Source organism: Anarrhichthys ocellatus, unplaced genomic scaffold (assembly GCF_004355925.1).
Source record: "Anarrhichthys ocellatus isolate YVR2014 unplaced genomic scaffold, GSC_Weel_1.0 scaffold2, whole genome shotgun sequence".
In the NCBI taxonomy this organism is placed as follows: Eukaryota; Metazoa; Chordata; class Actinopteri; order Perciformes; family Anarhichadidae; genus Anarrhichthys; species Anarrhichthys ocellatus.
Genome location: NW_022280032.1, coordinates 981,311 through 1,000,392, shown reverse-complemented (window position 1 = coordinate 1,000,392; position 19,082 = coordinate 981,311). Strand labels below are relative to the sequence as shown.

The window sequence follows — 19,082 nt, the reverse complement described above, 5'->3', positions numbered from 1 at the left end:
GTATTTGAGAGACATTTGATTATAATGTCAATTATGATAATCTAATGAGAAGACCGATCTCAGTAGCTTCATTAATCACACGCATTTGTTTCAAGAAATGTTTCTCTGATTCATGTTGTTCTGTTTGAAGCTTCCTTCATAATGAGGAACATCCCTTTATGTTCTCCATTGTGTATCATTGTGTATCGTTTTCCCCTCTGGGACCAGCGGCCATCTTTAATGAGATGCACATACTGTTAATTTGTTCCATATTCTGCAGAATAAAGTGGTTGCATATTCTTAATTTTATTGTGTGTCATACGTTAGAGTCACAACATATGACTAACTGATGCTGGTCTGATGAAGAGACGACATCAGGTTGCATTATGGGAACTAAAAGAACTAAAAGTGAGGTTATCTCAGCCTCTTACCCCACTGAACATCCTGTGATTCTGTTTATTTCTTGTTTCCTGCTCAATTAAAGCGCTCAAACACGCTCCTCCTCCTCTTCCTCCTCTTCATCACCCCCTCCCCTCTCTCAGTGGGCTAATCAGGGAGCCATGATATGCAAATGTGATTGTGAGAATGTCCTATTTCTTTATAAATAGCCGAGTGTGATGAAGAGGAGGTGTGTACAGTAAACAGAATCAGTCCTCTGATGTTGGACTGAGTTTTGTTTGGTTCTCTGTGTTTGCTCTTCTCCATTTCCTTTGGAGATTTAAAGAATAAAGATGGAATATTTTGAACTAAAATATTGTAATTTTAAGAAAAGTGTCTAATGACAATGATGATAATCTAATGAGAATAAAAATTTGATAGTGGAGAAAGAAGTCAGGATTTGCAAGAAAAGGTTCTTACGTTAGAACAAAGATTAAAAAGGTTATAAATTGAGAATAGTCATGATATTAAAAAAAGTACGTTAAGTGATGTATTGTTGTATAAATGACTTCTAACGTTGTAATGTTTTTAGCATAAAAGCATACTTTAAAATATAATGTAGATGATGTACTTTCAAAAGAAAGTAGTTTCAGTAACATTTCAAGTTGTATACAACAAAAGTACTTTTGCTGTACTTTTATAAGAATATACTGTATTATGGAATAGAATGAAAACATTCCTCTCACCAAGTATTACAACCTTTATCTAATGTATTCCCTAAAATATTTAATTAGATTTTCTTTGTGATACTTCCTTTCTCCTCCCTGAAGTGAAACATCATGTGTGTGTAGATGACCTCACATCCCACAGGAACACAAATGACCTGTTATTGATTAAATACTTACAAATATCCAAGACTGTTCCATAAATCTGTGGATTTAAAAGACAGTAATTGAGAATGAAACATGATGATGAAACAAATGAACTCACCCGTCTCTCCTCCTCCTCCTCAGTTCGTATCGTGTGGACCCGACAGTGGTGCGAGATGTCGCCGTGTCTGGACGACGAAGGTTGCGATCTCCTGGTCAATCAGTCGGGCTGGACCTGCACGCAACCGGGAGGCCGAGTCAAGACCACCACGGTGAGAATGCGTGACGATCTCCTGTATACATCACATCACATTGAGAAAGTAATGCTACCATTTCAGACCTTGACGTCGCCTGTTTATGTGGCAGTACATCATGAGATGGAACCTATTTTGGTTTGAATATTCAAGCAATAGTTGACGATAGGTCGATTATATCACAGCCATGTTTTTTCATCACAGGGTAGCGTCTCTTTGGTTTCATTAATTGACCATATCCATCATTTGTTTGTTGCCATCTATTATGCAACCAGTGAGAAAATGTCCAGCGTCAGTCGGATGACCATGATATCAGGTTGTTATCAAAGGTTTGTCTCTATTTGAGAGGTGGAGGTGTGTCGCTCGGCGCGGTGAGGACGATGTTGCTCCTCTTTCTCCAGTCTCTGAGTTTTGGTTGCCAACAGTTCTGAAGAGGAGTTTCACACTTGTGGCCACTTACGGTCAAAGTGTCTCTGGTGTCGAGATCAGATGTGGTTTCTGAACGGTGGTGCTGGAGGCAGCGGTTTGCGTGTTTCTGCTGCCATCGTGCTTGTTTACACGTCTTGGTCAACTTTGTCAAACACACATCTTTTACTATCGTATTCTCAGGCGCGTAGTGATACTAAAAGGGCAAAAGTAATTTGCAGTAGTATGTGGGGATTATATAACGGCTGTGGACCAATCAGATCGCTCGATTTGAGCGACCCATTTTATAACAGCCCCTTAAAAATACTGTTTATTAAAATGTAAAATAACTCATACTTTCAGTCGATCCCCCTTAGTGTGAGTGAATAAACAGATTGCTAGGAAAAGAAGGAAAATGGAAGCTCTCTTTACAGTCCACTAAAAATAAAGCAAGCAGGCAAAGAAGCTGCGACTCTCTTCATCTCTCTCCACTTTGTTTCAGTGCCAAGCAGCAGCTACACAACTAAAAGCGCTGTGCAGTATTCTTTACAACAGCTAAGCGATATGTGTGTCGGACAACTTTTTAGTTGTTTTTGCTATTGTTCTGTAGATAAATAAAGCGTGGCAGAGGGGGATCTATGAGAAAAAAGTACTTCTACCCCGGGCTGTTCTTTGTATATCTCACTAAATCAGTTTGTGTGTAGTCCACATCACCCCGGACCAGGAAGTAAGACCTCAAAAACCCAGACGGGGCGTTGAGGTTGATGAGTCAAATGAAAACTGGTATTTCACTCAGGACACTGTTCGTGATGCGTGTGAAGCAAAAAGACAATGTTGATTTATTTGTCACTTAACTTCAGGAATTAGTTTAACACCATTTATTTTAACCCACAAACGTGATCTTTTCCTGAACCTAACCAAGTAGTTTCCTGTACAAATTAGGTTTATTTAAAAAAAGACTGTTTGCAGGCCTTCTGTAGGAAGACACACAAACAACAAGGGGTAACTTCTTCGTAGGTGTCATGAGAGCCGTTGAATGAGGATGAGTTGACTAACCACCGCTGCTATCAGGGTTCTCCTGGTAGAATATGAAGGTTTACAGGATAAAGATTAGTCCAGGGTTTCTGAAATCTTCATAGACTGTTCATATTCACATGCCAGGATGCTCCAAAGTCGTCAGAGTCCTTCCTCCCGCTGTGTGTTTAGTTCCAATCAAAGATCATAAGAGCTTCTAATAACATAATAAAACACACCATCCTCTAATGAGGACGCGCTGGCTGTTATTAAAATCACCGCCAGTTTGTGTGTGTTGATTGAATAATTGTTACCCACGAGCACCCTCTTCTCCGTCTGTCACTCTTCACAGGGACCGATTGAAGTGGAGTAGTTTTCAAAAGCCTCTTTATCACCGCACCATCCAAACCTCATTCAAGAGCAGCTGATTTTTGAAGACGCAGCCCCTCATCTTCTCTCAGTTCTCTGTTTGTCCATAAAGGCTGATTGTCTGATTAACTATCTATTGAAAACAGTGGCGGGCCGTGCATTTTATACCTGGGCCTTCTGTGCTGTGAGCTACGGTTATTTGTTTCTATTGGTGTAATAATACACGTATTCGTATTAAACCGTTTGGTACGAGGCTTACGAACCCAACAATACGTTTGTATAATACTAGTGCATTTGGAAAATGCAGAAGCTTAAATTGTGGGAAATATAATGTTTTCGGTGGACTGGGTTCAGTGAAAGATCACTGCAGACCCGCCAAAACCACCAGACACAGGAACAGCTTCTTTCCACTGGCCGTCACTCTCATGAACAATAAATAATATTGCACTACTACCTCTGTTTGCACTACTGTATTATATATATATACACTTTTTTTGGGATATATTTATACTTATTTATACTACATCTGTTCTACTTTTTTGCTGCCCTTTTATATTCTTATATGTTTTTCCTTGTTTATTGTAAAATAGTGTATTGTATGTACATTGAGAGCGGAGTGGAAACCGGAGATATATTGTATCTCTAGTCTGCCATGTATGCGTACGCATACATGGCCAATAAAGCTGATTCTGATTCTGATTCAGATGTAACAGACAACGGGATGTGTGACCTTTTGAACCCGGAACAATAACAAAAAACAGCTGGGGCCGGCGTTCCGAACGTTCCCAACGTTCGGAACGCTCGGAACGCCGGCATGTTCGGAACGCCGGCCCCAGCTGTTTTTTGTTATTGTTCCGGGTTCAAAACGTTCGGCGTTCCGAACGTTCGGCGTCCTCAGGTTAGCATAGCATAGCATAGAGAAATAGGGGCTGAATCTTTATTATTATTAAATTATTAAATTATAAAATAGCTATAACTTTGTGATTCTGTTTAGGCCAGCAGAGAAGGCTTAGCTGGCCCTGACGGCCCACCACTGATTGAAAACCTTCAGGTGGCTTCAGTTGTGAGAGTTCTACTGTTTTCTGCAGCAGCGTCTGTTCACGTGCACGCTGATCAAAAGCTCACCTGTAAACCGAGCCTTTTATTCTTTACTTCAGCTTCACAGTTCATCTTTCCGCTTCGAAACAGCGGTTGATAAAACTATTTTCCTTTTAACATTCAAATATTTTTCTGTGCACTTCTCCAGGAGAAATCCTTTTTTTGTGAATCCCCTGAAATCAGGTCTCATATGACATTTGAGGAATCGGATTACAGCAGTAAAGCAGCTGCAACTCGCGGTCTGCATGTCAGAGCTAGAGAGTTCCCCGGCTCACTGTCTCCTCTCTGAGTTCTGGTTGGTTGTGCGGCTCTCTGAATAATGAAGTCTGTCAAGCTGCCGACTCCACAAAAAAATACCCTCCCTCCTCTCTGTGCCCCGTCTGAAGAGCTTCTCCTCCGGTGGGGAACTCGTAGCTTTAAATGTGGACGGCAGAGGAAGGAGCTGCTCGCCAGGTCAGATCGTCGGAGCGTCGCCTCTCGGACTCACGAGGAAACACACAGCTGCAACTAGAGCTGCACCATTACGGACAAAACAATATGCATGTTTATTTTCAATGTTGAGATAACGATTATTCATTGATTTTAGGGACAAGAAATCATCAATTAAGAGCCTTTCAGGTGTAAATAATCAGCTAAATAACAGTATTATATCATCAATGGATGGGGATTCTCTCTACACACTTGACTGTGATCTCGACACCTGGAAGCAGAGGATGATGGGAGAAGTTGCTTCATCCTCTGAGCTCAATGAACGTATCTGAAACTCAACAACAACTCTCTCTCATCTTTCGTCTCCATTTGGCAGGAAGATGGCGGCGCATCGTTGCGTCTGCCGCCTCCGGCTCCAGAAAATCTTCTATTTGTTTTTTTATTCAAACAAAAAGGGAGCGCCGCACACCAACAAGCTCCCTCTGCTAATGAAGGACAGCAGATCTGATTGCCTCGCGGTGAGGCAAATTAAATTACAGAGACATAGCGCTGAGTGGGCGGACCGACGCGAAACTCCACTGTGTTTACACGAGGAGAGCAGCGAGCGTTCATTAAAGCTCAGAAAGCAGGAACAAATGATGTTCAATTGGCCCCGAGGAGGTTCTACAGGCTTACAGGGACCTACAGAAAATGTAGAGGATTTAATTAGTGGTATATAATGAGTTTGGATGCTGCTCCTTCACTTGGCGAGGCTTTTGGATCATAAAGGTTCTGTGGATCCTTCATGGTCTGATGAGAAGATCTTCTCCCACCTTCCTCTTAAAGGGAAACTCTCTTCACACGGTGGGATTCTGGTAGTAGTCCAAAATGTTCCACAATACGTACCGTGTTTGAGTCCGTAAGAAAATACGTCTATATACAACTAATTTGAAACATTGATACCGAACATGTATATGGGAATTCTTTAGGAATAACCTCTTGAGATGTACCATCTGGTTTTGAACGGGGTCCTCAGCGATAATTATACAATACAAGCACAATTAGACAAAACATTTAACAAAGACAAAAATAACTACAAGATAATTGAACATACCAAATATGTCAAAAAACTAAAAATATATGAATAAAATATAAAAATATGAAATAACAAATACAAAATCAGGAGGTCATACTCAAACACAGCATGACAATGGATCATTATTTCATAGGTGATAGAAAAGCATTAACTTTAGTGAGAGCAGTTCATTGTTCCTCAGCATTGTATTTTTATCTGATCTCCCAATTCACTATCCGCTCGTAGTGACTATGGTCACTTTATCGTCATGTTTAAGGCGCAGGTAGAACTTGGTTAGGGAAAGATCATCAACTTGGTTTAGTACAGAAGAATTCACACAAAATGTGATTATCAACCGAAACCACAATCGTTCCCTCAGCTGAGCCAAAGTGCTCTTGTTGCCAAGTTCTAACCAAAGACAGGAGTCACGGTACGAAATCCCGATCTGGAGTGAACAGGGATCAAAATCCACCTCAAACTCCAACCAGCAACTCCAGAGCTGTGCACAAGTATAGAGCTTCGTACAGTCGGGGTGTTTTAGTCTACAGTATAGTTTAGTTTGTGAGCTGTAACCTCCAGGTGGAGCAGCTCTCACAGTGGAGGCAGAGAGAAATAACACACTTTCATGTTAGCGTAGCCGTGGAGAAGCTGACGTCTGTTCACCTGAAAACTCACCCGTGTGCTTCAGAGCAGGACTTTATTCCTTAGGAGGATTCTGAAACATCTATCGGCTCCGAGAATATTGAAAAAGGAGTTCATAGCTCGACCTAATATTTAAAAAAGCCGCTGCTGTGGAATATTAATGAGACGATTTCCAGCTTGCTTTTTTTGCTTTGAGGGTGAAATAAATAGAAACGCCGCTCATTGTTTCTCTTCACCGGCCGTAATTCATCATAAAGCAATTATGTTGGAAACAAGGCCGCCTGCTTTCCAGTTTACTCCAAGCTGCAGTGTTTATCATGGAAACAGCAGATAACACACACACACACACACACACCTCTGATAACTGAAGGTGGTTGTAGAGCAGTAATGTGATTTAAACTGATGTATAACTAACAACAAGATGAAGCTCATTTCTGCCATTTCTGATTTTATTTCTTCGTAGTATTTGCCGGCTCACTGTAACGTTGGTCCGAGATCATTAGTGGAGCTTCTGCTCCTAAAGTTCAAGACCTTCGACATGCAAAGACAAGATGTGGACTACTAGCAAACTGTCTAAACAGTGCTGGTGCTTGAGGAAGAGATCTGAGGATCCATAAGGGAGGAAGATCGGTTGTTAGGAAGGTGTTGGATTGGTTTAGGGAAATCATCTCTGAACGTTGTATTTCTGTTCTTTTGTTCTGACACGTATTAGTTCATCTTCACACTCTGGTATTTTCCTGACCGTGAAAGTGTCTAAGTGTTTTATTGTTTGGCGCAAATGATTGGTGAGACTCTGGGACTCATTAATTCTGTGCATCCCGGCCTCCTAACTGGCGTTTCATGTTTTATCTCTCCGTCACATTCTGCTTCTGGCTGCAGATGTGTGGTGTTCACGTTGTGTCAGCCGGGCTCTGTGAAAAGCAAGTCACCAGAAAAGATGTTGTCATTGTACGTTTCTGCAAATAGCGGGATGTCGTTGAATATCGAAGTTCTTGAATGAAAAGTCATTTACAATGCCACATGGTGAAATGTATGAAGCGATTGGTTTACGTTTCGAAAAAGGATAAAATAACTTTAGCAATATAGCTAGCGTTAATAAATAGGAACCACACTAAGCAGGCTCTCTTGCATAACATTAAGCAACAAGCGTAAAGACAACGTTTACTTTCGGTTTCACACGGGAAACAAACACCGCTCTTATGGCGTTGTTCAGAGCCTAACTAGTGAAAGTAGTGAAGCATTTAGCAGCTAAAGAAACAGATATTTCCCTCAGGAGTTGGTGGAGACCAAAAATGGAGCTAAAAGAGAGAGAATATTTGACCTACATTCATCAGTGGGCCAACACACAAAGACTCCTAGTGACAGATTAAAAGACGATAATATGTAAATGTTCACAACTTCTTTCTCAAGTGGCCAAAAACAGTGTGGAAAAATGTTCTCATCAACTTTAAAGCCGTTAAACCTGCAATAAATACTGTCTCTTGACAGATTTGGTATCCTCGGGCCCTTTGAGCTCTTCACTATAATTTAATAGAATGTTTTGAGAGTTTGAACCACATGAGTCAGAAGGAAGGAGGTGCTTTCAGGTGGGGGTCGAAGAGGTTAAACCTGCACACGGCTGTTCATCTCTTTGAGCTCTTCAGTGGAAAGCGCTGAACATTTCATTCCTAACGTGCGTACATGATCATTACAGGCTGTGGAGCGAGGATGTAATTTGCCGTTGCGGAGGTGTAATCAGGCGTCGCAGCAGAAAGCAGAACTCATTTGTGTCACGCTGCATCGGCTCGCTGGAGGCTTTTTTTGTGTTTTTTTCCCACAACATAACCGTCCTTGAACAAAGTGTGTGACTTTACCTGTCTGTATGTTTCCTATGTTGGAGTGTGTTTGTGTGTTGAAGCCTCCTGTCTGGTTGGAACCTGCAGAGGCACTTTGAATTTATTTTCCTGTCACACCGGGAGAGAAGAGACTAAGGAACAAATCACACTTTGCTCAATCAGACAGAAATCCAATTCTCCTTGGAGAGGACAACTATTTACTTTGAATGTGAACACAGGGACTGAATATCCTGTACCTTTCCTTTTTTTAGAACAAGACAGATTGCAGCTGCTTGTTTTCACCTTTCTGCTCAGATAGAAACTCTCACGTTTTACTGAAACCTCTCAACAGTCACTTCACAGTTTGGTATCATTACATATTCGGTTTTCCTGTCACTTTACTTCAGCCCAGTCATGTTCTGAGTCAGCACATTTCCTCAAGTACTGTACTTCAAGTACTTAATACTTCTCTTCCACTACATCTCAGAGGTAAAGATTGTACTTTTTACATGACATGATGATAATGAGACAACATTTGACATTAACAAGGACCACATATTTTATGATGACTGGAAAGATGAAGTTTCCAAACGTCATGTCACCCGAATGCCTCCTGGAGAAAACTAAACAAACGCGCAACATATTGTGGCATGCTGAGGACCAAACGTTGTTCCTGTTGTGTCCTCCAGAATGAGAATGAAACCTTCCACCAGCAGTGTTTTATCTTGTGCTTAGTGTTCACTTTGGTCTGACTGAGCCGAGTGTATCACAGCAGGCGTGTTACCTCCTCTGCAGGAGTGCTCTGAACACACCTTCACCTCCATGTTTAATCAGCTGTGAGTGGAGCGTTTAGGGGCCGGTCTGAATGTTGATGCTGTTTCCAGAGTGATGTATGAGTTCTCAGTGTAATCCGGCTCGTCCTTGTCTGACTCCTCCGGCTCTTTTAGGATTCCAACTGCAGTCGAACAGGATGGAAATGAATAATTCAGGGAGGGAGCGGCTCAGAGGTGCTGCTTCTTCTTCTTCTTCTTCTTCTTCTTCTTCTGCTTCTTCTTCTTCTTCTGCTTCTTCTTTTTCTGAGTCATCACCTGGAAACAACTACAGCTGTAGAGCTCAGCCTCCACATAGGAGCAACAAACGAAGATTCCCAACTTGTCCCCAAAGTTTCATGTTTTTCTTTGGGGTCTTCAGGAGGACATGTCTCCACACCCTATGAGCTGCAGACTCTACTGTATAAATCTACTGTATAAACACAGTGATCCAGCTGTTTTAGGAGATTACTGAGCCTTTCTTTTTTTTTTTAAATGAAACTATATGTTTGTGTTTTTGAAGATTTTCTTCTTCAGGAGGAACCAATGGGCTTGGAGCTTAGAGCCACAGACAGGAAGTCCGGCAGTTTTGAGAGGCAGACTAACACTTTGTTGGTTTAGGTATCGTGGGAATTGTTGGCAATAATAAAAATGTAGAAAAATCATCAGCCTTATTCTATAAAAAGATTCATCTTGAGGTTTTCCAGGTGATCACGTTTTCTGAGAAAATGTTGACCCAAAAATAATCTGAATTGTATGTAGCACTCGCCTCCTGAGGCTGTCTGTGGTCCCTGAAACAGTTTTCTATCAAATGGCATCGAGGAGAGCAGAGCGCCTGAAAAATGAAAGCATATCAGTACAAACAGACTTCGATGGAGGCCGAACTTCATTCCCTCAAGTAAATCCAAACGCAACTCATTTCCTAAAACTGTTGCTTGAAAAAACATTTCCCCTGAAGATTTTGTTTTGCACGAATGCAAACAAAAAGGAGGATAAACCAAAGCGCTTTGTTTTGCTGTCCTTCGTTCGGTCTCCATTAAAGTGTGTTTGCACTGGTATGCTTTATACGCTCTGCTTTCCTTAACGCCATTGGATAGAAAACGTTTTCTGTGATCCTTGGGTTGTGATTAATATATAGAATTTTGGGTAAACTACTCCTTTAAATACAAAAATAATCTTTTTTCACAAACATGAGGCTAATTTCCAATCTGATTCTTAGAGAAACCTTTGAAAATCTAGTCTGCAAGCATTTGTCACAGTTCTTAAACAAAAACACCTTATTAGGGATTTGTATACTTTTATACCATTTTCTGAAAGCTTTTTCTCTGCAAGCCGCTGCATAAGACTTAAAACGAGACTCAGCTGCTTCTAATGGATGCAGGCCGTGTGGTTGTTAAGTCTGTGTGAGGCTCGTTTCCCCTAATGAAGCCCAGCGGAGTCCAGACGCTCGTCGACACCAGCTGGAAGAAAAACATGAAGCTGAGGAGTCAAACTGAGTGTTGAGTGTTTTTAATCAACCAGTTTGAATCTAATCAATAACTGTTCATGGAAGTCATGGGTAAGGAAGAGCACCAGTCCCTCCGATTTGTGATTTTGGGCTGTACAGAATAAATTGAATTATATTGTATTGAATTGAATTGGGAGAGAGGATAGACCTGCCGGTCTATGTGGCTAATGAGATTTTGTGGAAGAGGAAACATCTCGCCAAGTAGCTTTGTCTTAATCAGATTCAGCCCAATCAACTTCATTGTCTCACACGGGGGAAATTCAGTGCTCCAGACATGAGAACACCACAAAGTTCAAAGTAAAAACAATATAAACAACATCATAACATGACACCATAACATACTCATATTAAAACACATTGGATCATGTCTTTGTGGTTGGCTATTTGTCCCGCCCCTCCTCAACTGTGATTGGACGGCTGGGTAAAAAGTGACAATGACAAGCGCCGCGTTGTTATCGAAGTTGAACAAAACGCCAAACATATAGATATATCGTTAAAGATATACATTAGTATATAATATAATAATAATATAAAATAACATTTATTTATAATTTAAAAAATCTAAATATTTATTTATATTTAATAACGTTCTGAAACATGACCTCATCAGGCTCATGTATCTGACTGACCAGCAGGCACTCTGGTTGTGATGGATTATTATTTGTGTCCTCCAGGTCTCCTGACAGCGGCGGCGAGGACAGACGCTCTCCAGAGAAAGACTGGTTCCCATCGCCGTTCACCGCCAAGCGAGCATCCGCCGCCAACGCTGACAAACGAATCACCAGCCACTTCCGGAGCAGAGGGGCGGGGCGACGTCACTTCCTGCGTTATGCTCAGCCGATTTGAGGAAACTGCAGCCTGACTTTCTGGAAATAAAACGTTTATTTTCCAGGAGATTTGAAAAAAACAGCGGATTATGACGAGCTGCTGGATGGATTTGTTTTCGTTTGGCACAAAACTCTGTTTCAGACCAAAGATGAACAGAGCCGACGAGACGTTTTCAGACGCACCACCATATCTATGTAAAGAAACGAACACATTGTGATATTATGCAGTAAGTGACTTAACTGAGCAAAGTAAAAATGTATATGAGTTAATGATAAAAAAACAAAAAACCTGTACCTGTATGAGAGCTGTTGATGTTTCTGTTGGGAAAACTCAGACATTCATACGCTGAACATCAGTCGGGTGGAGAAGGGGAAAAATCTCATCTGCCATCTTTATGGTGAGAACATAAAACTTTGCGCACTTTAGCAGAAAGCTGAAAATATTTTTAAAGATTAGAGTCATTTGCTCAAGTACTGCACTTAAGTACAAATTTGAGGTACTTGTACTCTACTTGAGTATTCTATTTGACAGCTGTAGTTACTTTGCAAATTAAGATTTATTTTTCATTTAATATATTTATGTCAATGTAAAAGTATAGCTGAAACAATTAGTTGGTTAATTGATCGACAGTAAATCAAATACAGCCATTCTAACCCGTTCTCATGCTCAACTCATCACATACTGACACTTTGTCCACTTGGTCGGTAGCCGCGCGACCGAGCAACTATGATGCTACGCTACGGCCGCAGTAAACACGAGGTTAATGTTGTGAATTCAAACAAAACCACTTCTAAGAAATGGTGATTTCAAACTGGCTCTTCCTGAAGGGCTGAGGTTCTATCCAGAACCATTTGATTCTGAAGAACCTTTTTTTCAGAAAGACATTTTCAAGTGTTTTTGGTGGGACTAGGAGTTCCATTAAGAACCTCTTTGACCCAAAGAAACATTTTTGGAAAAAGAGTTCTTCAAGGATTGTTGAAAGAATTGCTGTTCAATGGGAATGCCCACAATCCAGGCAGCACAAAAGACTGTGTGACTGTGAACCATGATTGTTGCTGATCAGCCCGGTCATTTAGGGTTCTGTCCAAGATAAAACCCTTGGAATGTAAAAGGGTTCTTGGTAGAACCCCCTGGGTGGATTCTTGTTAGCACCATTTTAAAAAGGTTCTGGTTAGAAACTCCAGACAGGGCTCTGGACGGAACCATTACACCATAGAAGGATTTGTCATAGGGGATTCTGGGTTGAACCTTTCACAGATAGTTCTAGTTACCTTTATGTTGGTTTGAAGGTAGAACCCTCTGAAAGGGTTCTAGGTCCAAAAAATGGTTCTCCGATGAGGACAAGCCAAAGAATCCTATATGGTTCTAGTTAGCAACTTTATTATGAAGAGTGTAGGTAACAAAACCACTTTGCAGGTTGTGGTCTGGGTTCAAATAACAATGTTTCCTCGAAGGATTGCCTGTAGAACCTATCATAGGGGGTTCTGGGTGAAACCTTTCACAGATAGTTCTGTGTATAACCCTTTACGCTGGTTTCTAGGTAGAACCCTCTGAAAGGGTCTCTGCTCAAACCCTTACAAAGGTTTAACCAGGAACCAAAAAGGGTTGTCCTTTGAGGAGAAGCCAAAGATTCTTTTGTGGTTCTTGTTAGCAACTTTATTTTGAAGGCTTTAGGTTAAGGAAGAGATGGTGAGTGATTGAGTTACAATCACTACTTTTCTTAGTTTGCAGCGTATTTGCTCTGAGCGTCTATCAGTGACTTGGATCGGTTTACAGTACGTTTCATACAAACCCTACAGAGTGCATGCAGCGTCAGTATCAGACGTCAAGGGGCGTGACAAAGTGTCGGTATTAGACTTCCTGGGAATGAGACAAGGCTGGCACCTACTGGTGGACAGATGACAGATGTCAATGTTCAACTTTTAATTCATTTCCAAGGTGTTTGGTATCAGTGTGCAAAGTTTCCACTTTTCATCATAAAAACTGCAGAATTCTAGATGATTTCTGTCTCTTCTCCACCAGACATTATGCATTCAGTCAGCTTCTACATTCTCCGGTGCCACATGTCGACAACATGCTGTCAGTATGGCAAGAACAAGCAAACCATTTCACTCTCGAAGCCCAGCGGTCATATCTGTTTGGGGGGGGGGGGTGAAGCATTAAGTGTATTTTCAAAAGCCTAAAGTTCTATATTTAACAATTGTATATGTTGTATCTTTGTAGAGAACATTTATTTAGCGCATCGCTGCTGACGCAGAAGAGTTTTTATACCGCTTTCTGATAGGGCACCCTTTATAAAGCTTTTATAAGTTGTAACTAATGGTTTATTACCTCTTAATGCACAATTAACTATTAATACCTGAACTTTTGGTTTGCTAGGTAGTGAAAAAAAACCTTTGGCTTGGTTAAATCTGCATAAATTGCTTCATAAATTTCTTCTAGTAATCCATTAAGTCTGCAGCTGTAAATGTTAATAAGTTATTAATAAACAGAATGCCAGAGAGCTGGTTTAAGGATCCAAACAGAGGAGAGAAGGATTACCGTTGATAAATAATGCATTAACAATAAAATCATTAGTTACAACATATAAATCTTTTTTATGAGAAAGTGGCATTCAGCTTCGGTTATTGTAGCTTAGCAAATCCCAGAATGCAGTGCGTCTGTAGGTCATTGCCTTATTTCAGTCTCCATCAGCCAGAGGAGATCAACTCACCGTCTCTGTTTTCGCTGCTAGTATGAACCATATTTTTCATTAAACAGAAAACACAAGTTCGTCTGTGTTTCATCTCAAAGGTTTTGTTCTACAGTCACATTTTGTGTGGAAGACAAGAAGGAGGTAAGTAGTCTAAAATGTCACGGTGTCTCAACAGTGTTCATGAGATCAACTCATAAGGGTCGTAATCAAGACTTTGTTGATTGGAAGTTTTGATCGCTCTGAGTTCACAAATTCACGATGTCCTTTTTGCTGTCTTTGGAAGATACAGAGCAACCTTATTGTCGGGGCTTAATCAGCCATGTTTCCATTCAATTGTCAAGCGAAGTTTACGCACACTTTTAAAATGTCGCAAAAACGAAATGCAAATTAGCTGCGTTTCCATCAACTGGTTTGGAGCGAAAAAGTAGGCTGCGTAGTGTCGTCAGATGTTGGCGCTTTAGATCAAGCTTAACTCATCGCTGTCATCCGCCATTAAACCGCACAGAGTAGAAGAGTTGTGAACCAGAAACAGAGACACTCGCCTTGGCTGATCTATGAGACAATAATGGAAAGAGGTCTTCAGGAATGTCTTTCAATTGGGTGAGTTTAAACAGTTTTTTATGTCAGCTAGTGTTGGCCATGTTTCATGCTGTCCGCAGACAATATAAATATTTATTTGAGAAGACACCGACAGCGGATGTAGCGGATCAGTTATGTGAATTAAATGTTTGCTATGTCAGAATTTAGGCCTTTCCATAATCCATATAGCGGATCAAGTCTTTTTCGACAAAGGTCTCAAAATAAAGTTGTTCTGTATACTACAAGTGTTGCTGCAGTTTTGACTTCTTCAGACTTTTGTGTGTGCCAGAAGCTCTGCTTCTACCATACTTTACCATTTTGGAAAAGGGACAAGGCAATGTCAATTGTTTGTCAGGTAAAAACAACATTCTAACAACATAAGTAAACCAGTTAAACACAGCAGACCTCACTTCACAAGATCAAATTGAAATCTCACAAGATCCATTTAAAATTAATTCAAACTAAATATTCATATTTTCATATTATGTTAAGCCTATTTGAACAATAAGCAAAGCATCGTTGATGTTAAAAGGGCTGAAAGGAGTTAACAGTCAGTAGAAACATGGCCGCGTAGAGATGAGATCAAACTCTTTTCTTCAGCATAGCTATTTAATGATTCATTCAGTAATTACCTCTCTTTATAATAGTTTTCATTGTTAGTGGCGTAGTCCACCATTCAGATGTTGGGTTTATATATTATAATATTTTCATAAACTACTAGGTCTCTCTCCTACAGTCAAGTCAGAGCTGTTTTAAGTGACTGCTAATGCTCACTGGACTTCCTGCTGCTGCTGCTTCACATTAAAAGCATTCAGCTGGATTTTATTGTAAACAAGCAACTGGAAAGCAAGTGCTCGACGAGTCACCACGTCACAACCAATCAACCAGGACTGAAGTCTTACTGAACTTCTTTACGGAAGTTGAAAAGTAATTTCAAGGGAGCGCAGTAGTCGGAGTTGGAAGTGTCCGTTTGTAATGTAAGTGCTGTGTGCATTTGAGATGTCAAAATGTAAATGTCAAGTGTCAGTCGAAGGGCTGAAGACAGTTGAGATGTCAGTTCAAGTGTGAGTGATACGAGGAGCTGAAGTGTCAGGTTAGTGACATTTGATTAAGTGTAGGTGTTGGATGAGGTTGAAGTGTCATGTACTGAAAGTGCAACTATCCAGTGAAGTTATAAAAGGTGCTAAATGTAAGTGCAGAGGGAAGATGCAAAAATCTGTTCACATGAAAGTCTTGAAAGGAGTTGAAATGAAGCAACATGGGGTTAGAGAACCTGCAGCCAATCAGTAAACAGGTCTGTGACATGTTGACCTATGTTGCAAAGGATTTCTTCCTGCCTGAAACACATGAACACTGCCATTGGGGACTTTATCACTTGTTACATTCATTATATCACGTTCCACTAACGGTCACTCTCTATACTACGTGAGGTCCACATTCAGCTTATCCGTGCTTCAAAATCAGTTCATGGTAAGATATTTAAACATCATTATCAAGTCACAAAAAAGAATCATTATTCACTAATTCACAGTGTAGATGTGGTTTACTGTGGATGTACACATTAACACACTCATAGATCAGGTGATTTTCAGGTGTTATGGACTCCGTCGTCTGCCTGTCAAACTGAAGCCTTCAGACGTTTTCCTGCTGAATTCAGAGACTGAATGTCTCCGTTCTCAGACCTCAGATGAACTAAAACTACTAAGCGGAATGTAGGCTGAGCTCTCTGAGGCTTTACTGCTCTTACATTATCCACTTTTATTTATTAACTTCATATCCTGGCCTACTTCCCTCCCTCAGCACCATTAGCCCACTTTTTACTCTCAGAACAGGAAATCACCAGAAAACTGCTCCTAAGGATTGGCTAATGTTAACGAACTGTGTCATTTATTTTATATGAATCATATGGTTTCAAATGCCTGGAGTTCCCTTCTCCTGCAAACTTCACAAGGAGTCTAATTTACAGCAATATGGATATGACATTATAAAACAACGTAATAAGAATCAAGATATGAGGTTTAACTTAAGATGTTCAGCACAACTTTTGGAAATGTTTCATGGTACCACAGTCTTAAAAATGTTGGCATTGTATGTTTCGGGATACCGCGGATACATTTTTGCATTCGGTCGGAGCAGGTGATGCAGTATATCGAGCGACCGTTATTGAACGTTATGTGACTTAATGAAGTATAGCAAGAAAGAAAGTCCACTGAGGGTGACTGGGAGGGGTTAAACAAACAGGACCTCACCACCTCTGTGTGTCACGTTGTTGCGTGACGTTGTTGCGTGACGTTGCTGCGTCACGTTGATGCGTCACGTTGCTGCGTCACGTTGTTGCTGCGGCACGGTGATGCGTCACGTTGCTGCGTCACGTTGCTGCGTCACGTTGCTGCGTTACATCGAGGGCCTTGCAGTGGCGAGACGTTTTTTTCACAAGGACCCATTTCTTCTTTGTTTCAGTGACAGTTTGGCCCTTGGGTGATTAACAGCACTCGTTATTTGTCTCCAAAAGCAGGACTTAAATATAGGAAAGATAGGGCAGGAAGCTTAGCCTTACATGATATTATTGGGGCGTATATTATGCTAATTTATAATTCCCATGGAAGCACGCTCATTTATCCGCAGGTGGCTAAATTCAACGCTGGTCATTTACGCAGTTATCTGAAGTTAGGAGCGTTTCATGAATCTTTTATATGGTGTTGATCACAATATGATGAACTGTAACAGCAACACGAACACATGATTGTTCAGTCACGATAAACTGGTGAACTTGTGTTTGCCCTCAGAGAGCAGATAACACATGATGAAGTGCACGACATGCTAGAAGATGAGTCGGCCTCAACATGCATCTAAATGGTTAAATAGTCTGATTAGATAAAATGAGATTATAAAATAAACCTTTGTTGATTCCCGGAGCAGAAATCCGTGTTTTGCAGCAGCACAAGGACAGAAATAAAAACATAAATAGAGAAAATAAAAGAAGTACATGAAAGCAGGTGTATAAACCTAAAATAAGCTAATGAAAATTTAAAAAATAGTAAACTACACATGAGCATAGGGAGACACAAATTGTAATTTAATGTGACAGCGGTGAGATAAATAGTAGCAGAGTCAGCAAGTCTACGTTCACAGACTGCATCAGACCGATATATGAGTGTTTATGGCCGTCAGTGCTTAATATACTGTACATATAATACGGAATATGATGCAAAATGATCAGTGACATAATAGCATAATGTTAAATGATGATTATGGGATATGAGATATAGTGTAAGGTAGCATAGTATGATATATGGTGTAGTAAAGCAATATAACAGGATAGAGTGTTGTTTATAGACGTGTATATAAGTATCAATAAGTATCAATATTCACAACTTTTTAGCACCAGAGGCGGACTTTACTACTGTACCACTGACTTCCTAGTTGTGATGCCGGTAGATGTGGTAGGAACGGACAAATGCAGACGAAAGGTTAATATGAATATGAATATGTTGTGACATGTTTGGGTGTGATCAGGGTCTATGTGTTGCCAGCTGCAGTAGCGATGCTGTGCATGTGTCATCACGCCGACTGTATCAAGAACTACCACAGAGGCGGTTTTGAGTACTTTGTGGACAGATTTGTGTCACTGTGATAGCGTCACAACTGTGTAAGATGCAGTCACAAAACTGTACAGGCGTGTAGTTCAGAGGTGTGTAGTTCAGAGGTGTGTAGTTCAGAGGTGTGTAGTTCAGAGGTGTGTAGTTCAGATCAAAAATGAGTTTGAAGCTGGGTGTGGTCCGAGCAAGGTCGCCAGAAATAAGGAGGGAGGAGGCGGGGAAGGGACCGTCGGCCCTCTCACTTTACGCCTCTGGCCCGATTTGGCGTTGTGGCTGGTGTTGTCCCATCACAAGAGGGGCTGTAGATTAATTTGATTGTTTTACCTTATCTTCCTCTGTCAGAAGGAATTTAGATCAACACCAAAACAAATCCCAAGATTTTTAAGCAAATTCTATGGAAACTAATCAATTGTTTTCTTACCTTTTTAAATGCTGGTGTGACCGCCTTTAACTTCATTATGATTGATAGAAATAATGGAACGCCAATAAAAAGCCGAGTTACAATGAACCAGAATCATCCTTTCCCGTTGAGTGTTCGCTGTAATGAATAAAGATTGTTCTGTGCTGTCACTTTATACTTTGATTTTTATAGAACAAGATTTCGCAAACACACTAGAGTTGTTTTTCATCTGGAGCCTCGCAGTCCTGATGTAAACTCTGTGAATGTTAAACCAGACCTGGCAACGCTCAGCAGAGCTCTATTAAACCCCGACAGCCCCACTGACACGATGCCATTAAAATGTGACCCATGTTGTGAGAG

General features: G+C 40.7%; 1 protein-coding gene across 2 annotated transcripts in view; it reads left to right on the top strand.

The window, feature by feature from the left end:
- The window catches only part of LOC116394482 (chemokine-like protein TAFA-5), a 37,374-nt gene extending 25,436 nt beyond the window's left edge, over nt 1-11,938 (top strand). Inside the window, exons 3-4 of one of the 2 annotated variants that reach the window (XM_031867601.1) lie at nt 1,371-1,498; nt 11,296-11,938. In XM_031867601.1, the coding sequence (XP_031723461.1) occupies nt 1,371-1,498; nt 11,296-11,304 (137 nt within the window). In that variant the 3' untranslated portion in view covers nt 11,305-11,938. Of the gene's footprint in view, nt 1-1,370; nt 2,819-11,295 lie in introns of those variants that run through there. The other variant, XM_031867592.1, reaches the window with a different exon arrangement.
- Nucleotides 11,939-19,082: the final 7,144 nt, after the last annotated feature.